Source organism: Spermophilus citellus (genome assembly GCF_964194105.1).
Source record: "Spermophilus citellus genome assembly, chromosome: 2".
Taxonomy (NCBI): domain Eukaryota; kingdom Metazoa; phylum Chordata; class Mammalia; order Rodentia; family Sciuridae; genus Spermophilus; species Spermophilus citellus.
The window spans coordinates 243575718-243580795 of NC_138183.1; the positions used below are offsets into that span (position 1 = coordinate 243575718).

Sequence of the window (5078 nt, forward strand, 5' to 3'; positions counted from 1 at the left end):
TAAGTTGCAGTTAGATGACAGCAAGAAATCCTGCTGTGTGGAGCAGGTGACCATACAGAACAGTGATGTGCTGTACATCCCAAGAATCTAGAAGAATGGACTTTGAATGTTTATACTATAAAGAAATGGCAAAATGTGGAGGAGGTGTGTTTAACCTGATTTAAACATTATACAGTGAAAATATGTATCACAGCATCATGGCACTCATTAATATGTACACTTTTCATGTTTTTATTCATCATTTAAAAGTACATGTAATTTATGAAAAAGATAAACACACTAAATACTGTAAATTTGTGCAATTAAAAAATAATTTATAATAAAGAAATAAAAAGACAGTTATTACAGCTAGTGAAAGATCACCATACATACAGTAGTGAATATTTGTGTCATATCACATGGCATAAGAAGTACCAACCTCAGCACTTTAGCACATTCAAATATCATCTTACAAGTACTGAGTAGTAGAAGGTACTGTGTAGAGAATGTAAATTAGACATGAGTTCACATTCCCTTGAATGGTTTTGTGGTTTATAGGTTTTGTGCTATATAGAGCTCTCTGATTATTAAAAATTACAAATATTGTTCCCTATGTTAGCATATGGAATGTATGTTATTGATACAGCTGACAGATATTGTTATGCTCTGTTTTTCATGAATATTTGAAATAATTTCATTTGTTTAATTTATATGTCTGAAGTAATTTTACAATGTGATCAGGTATTAAGCCTTTAATCTTATAATTTATATTTTTCTAAACAATTTCCTAATAGTCATGTTACTTGTCAGTTAATGAGACCATTTCTAAATACAAATTATGAGATAGTTTCAAATGAATTAATTGAGGAGGAGATTTCCAAAAAAAATCACCATTTCAAAATGTGGGAAGGGAAAGAGGGGCTGGAAATGCAAATAACAATATTGCCACAAAACAGAAAAATCAATGTGCCTCCTGAAATTTTCTAGAAGTATACCTACATGGCTTTTCTTATTGCTGATAGCATATAACCATAAATGTGCAAAGATTCAAAATATTGATACAATTGAATTCAAAGCTTAATTATTTTATTCATTTAACAGATATTTGTTGAGAATCTACTATGAAACAAACATTTATTTAAGTTTTGAGAATAGTGTAAATGGAACAGATAAAACCACCGTACTCAAAGGAGTTTAATTGTAGTGGGAGAAATAAACAATAGAACAAATAAACAGATACAATGTTTGAGAGTTGTTAAGGATGATTAAGATAAATGTAGGGAGAAGGGACAGCTTACATGGTGAACAGAAAGTGATGATTTTATAAAGGTGGTTAGGGAAGGACTCTATGGTGAGGCAATATTTTAAAAGACCCAAGTGGATAATTACCTTTGTCCTCTTTGTTCAGCTATTGATTCTATCCGTTATGCTTTCTGTTTTGGTTATTGTATTTTTCACTTCTAAAATTTTTGTTTAGTTTTTCACTATGTCATCTCTTTGCAGAGAAGTTTTCCTTGCCTTGGCTTTTATCTTTCCATTTGCTTCAGGCATATATGTTTTGCTATTAAAGCATTTTTCATTGTGGCTGTTCTGAAAGCTTTGCCAGATAATTCTGACAATTCTGCCATCTTAGTGTTGACTACTGATTGTCTTTTTCAGTCTAGTTTGAGATCTTCCTGTTTTTTAGTATGAGTGATTTTTTATTCCTGTGCTTTTAAGAATCTGGATTTTATTCAAGCCTTCTGATTTCCCAGCACCACATAAAAAAATAAATAAAATAAAGACATTGTGTCCATCTACAACTAAAAGTATTAAAAGGAAAAACTCTTGATTTAAAAAAAGAAAGAAAGAATGAATGGATGAATGAAAAATTCACAAATTTGGCAATATTAAATCTATAGATTCAAGAAACTGAGTGAACTCTAAACAGAATGAAACCAATGATCTCCATGCCAAGACACATCATAATTAAAATCCTAAAAACTGAAGACAAAGTAAAATTTGAAAGGAGCAGGAAAGAAACTATAATTTAACTATAAGGGAAATCAATTTGAATGACAGTAGATTTCTCATGAGAAGTGGCATAATATTTTTCAAGTGCTGAAAGAAAAGAATATATACCCAGAATCCCATATCTGGCAGGAAAAAACATCCTTCAAAATGAAGGAGAAACTGATATTTTCAGATGAAGGAAAACTAAGAGAATGTCACAAGTTGACCTCCTCTAAAAGAATAACTAATGGAAATTCTCTCAACAAAAAGCAATCACAAAGAAGTAAACATGACACCAGGAAAATAGAAATCTGCTTAGAACACCATGGAAAAAGTTGTTGCTAACACTTCATCTTTATAAATTATCTTATATTTAATGACTTTGCTGAATTCTGATTATCTCAAATAATTTGTCACTTCTGGATATTCTTTTTTTTAATTTAATTTTATTTTTTTTATTGGTTGTTCACAACATTACAAAGCTCTTGACATATCACACTTCACACACTAGAATCAAGTTGTAGGCAACATATAATCAGCAAATCATGTCAACTCTAGAATTTTTAATTCATTAGCCTTTAATTATTCACTTCCTTTGAGTTGTGCTATTTAAAAATATACTTCTGGGTAATATCTAATCAATAAAACATATGAAATAATCACCAAACTACATTAATAAATTACATTTAACTGAAAAAAAGACCCAAGTGGAATAAGAACATTCCATGAAGTAACTGCAAAAATCTTGTAGTGGTACATGGTTGGAGTTGTGAATAAATAGCAAGGTTGGCAGTGAGAATAACATGAGGAAATAGAAGACTGGAGGAGTATCAAAAGATATGTAACTCAACTAAGTATAAATGAATGAACATCATTACCAAAGTCATTTGGAAAGAAAAAATATCTAGCATTATTGATACCCAGTGTATTTTTTGAATAGTGTGAAAGTTGATGTTTATATGAATATGTTGAAAATATTTTTATTTTCCTCCAATTTTCTGGTACTCTGGCTATTTTGATTTTGAAAATTAAACTTGAGTAGGTTGGTTATATAAAATGACTCAGTCAAGACAGAAAAAGTAATTCATTTAATATGTAATAGTTTTGAACCTCTAGGTAAAATGTAAATTTTATTCTTACACTGACTCAACTAAATGAATAATTAATATTAGTCAAATTAATTCTCTAATACCTCAATTACTTAAAATTTTTTTACCAAAATTATTCACATTTCATTTATGTCTGGTAAATTTTCTACTCATTTATATGTGCTCATATCAGTATATTTATGAATTAATAAATGTAAATTTATGTTCACAGCCACAAGTTTGTTATGGTAGAGTAAGTGAATACAGATCAAGTGAATTAAACAAATATCCTTAATAAGATTTTTTTTGATAAGCCAGAAGCAAAATAACTTGTGACTCCTCTCACCATTGTTGTACAGATATTGTATTTCTGAATATATGTCCTTCTTTCTACACAATAAACTGACTTTTGAGGAGGTGAGTATTTGACTTCAGGAGCTTGACTTCGATATGCACCTTAATATGTGGTTCAGCACATGGAGAAGATCTGAGAAGCAAGATATTAAGTTATTATACATCCTACAATTTTAAAATCAAAATCTTAGAAATACTTTTCCCTCTAAAACTATCTTTTTGAATGCACTCTTGACCTCCTTGTTCCTGAGGCTGTAGACCACAGGGTTCAGCATGGGGATGACCATAGTATAAAAGACAGAGGCAAATTTGTCTGTGTCCATGGAGTGACTGGAGCTGGGCTGTAAGTACATGAAGATAATTGTCCCATAGAAAATGGAGACTGCAGTGAGGTGGGAGGCACAGGTGGACAAAGCTTTCTGGTATCCTGTAGCTGAGCGCATCTTCAGGATGGTGATGAATATGAATAGGTACGACACCAAGATAATTAGAAGAGCAAAAAAGACATTGAAGCTGGCTACATAAACAAGAACCAGCTCATTGACGTGTCTATCAGAGCAAGAGAGAGCCATGACTGCTGGAACATCACAGAAAAAGTGATGGACCACATTGGACTTACAGAAGGAGAGACTGAATGTTTCTCCAACATGGATGGAGGCATTCAGGAGACCACAGACATGGCAGCCTATGACCAGATGGGCACACACACCTGTAGTCATGGTGGTGGAATAATGAAGGGGTTTGCACACAGCGGCAAAGCGGTCATAAGCCATAGAGGCCAAGAGGAAATTTTCCATAGTGGCAAAAGCTGCAAAAAAGAACATCTGAGTAGCACAGGCATTGTAGGAGATGACCTTGTCTCCTAGAAGGAGCCCAGCCACGACTGTAGGAGTGACAGCTGAGGAGTAGCCAAAGTCTACCAGAGACAAATTGCTGAGGAAAAAGTACATGGGAGTGTGGAGACGAGAATCAGTGAGAATCAAAACAATCATCCCGAGGTTTCCAACAACATTAATGAAGTAGATGAGGATGATCATGATAAAGAGGGCCACTTGGAGTTCTGGGGCACTGGTGAGTCCTAGGAGGATGAACTCTGTCACTTCTGTCCTGTTCTCCATCCGTGTTATTTGGGAGTCAGGAGATGCTCTTTAGCAAAGAGAATTGGAGGACAAAAGTGTGAAGAGTTTTGTGAAATAGATATTGCCCTGAAACTGAACCATGTATATATCATGTGAATTATTTTATTAGCATAATAATACACATTTCAAGATTTACCACATGTAAATGTAAGCTTAACCACAAATTTTAAAGCATTGATTATTTATGTAGTTACAAACTTTTGAATTTAAAAATTCAACCCAATTTAAACCCTATTTGTCAAATTTTATATAAGTTAAATTAACATTTGTTAAATTTTATGAATCTTATGACATGAGGGCAAGCATGTATATAATTAAACATACATAATTATAATATATATATATAATATAGTATAATATGTATCATGCTTCACACACACATGTGTACACACACAGAAACACATATACAATTGTCTGCCAATTCTGTTTTCTTGCTCTACTAAAGCTTATACCTTTGAATTGCTCACTTGATAGGATTGCTCTAGATCCTTTATATTGAATTCTTGTTTTAATAATTTAGTTATGT

General features: G+C 32.4%; 1 protein-coding gene across 1 annotated transcript; it reads right to left on the reverse strand.

Annotated features, from left to right (window-relative positions):
• Window positions 1-3592: 3592 nt before the first annotated feature.
• On the reverse strand, window positions 3593-4531 carry LOC308641169 (olfactory receptor 5B3-like; the record flags this gene model as incomplete). The annotated part of the gene is made up of 1 exon (XM_081279479.1): window positions 3593-4531. The coding sequence occupies one exon, from the start codon at window positions 4529-4531 to the stop codon at window positions 3593-3595; it is 939 nt and encodes a 312-aa protein (XP_081135605.1).
• Between the last annotated feature and the right edge of the window lie 547 nt (window positions 4532-5078).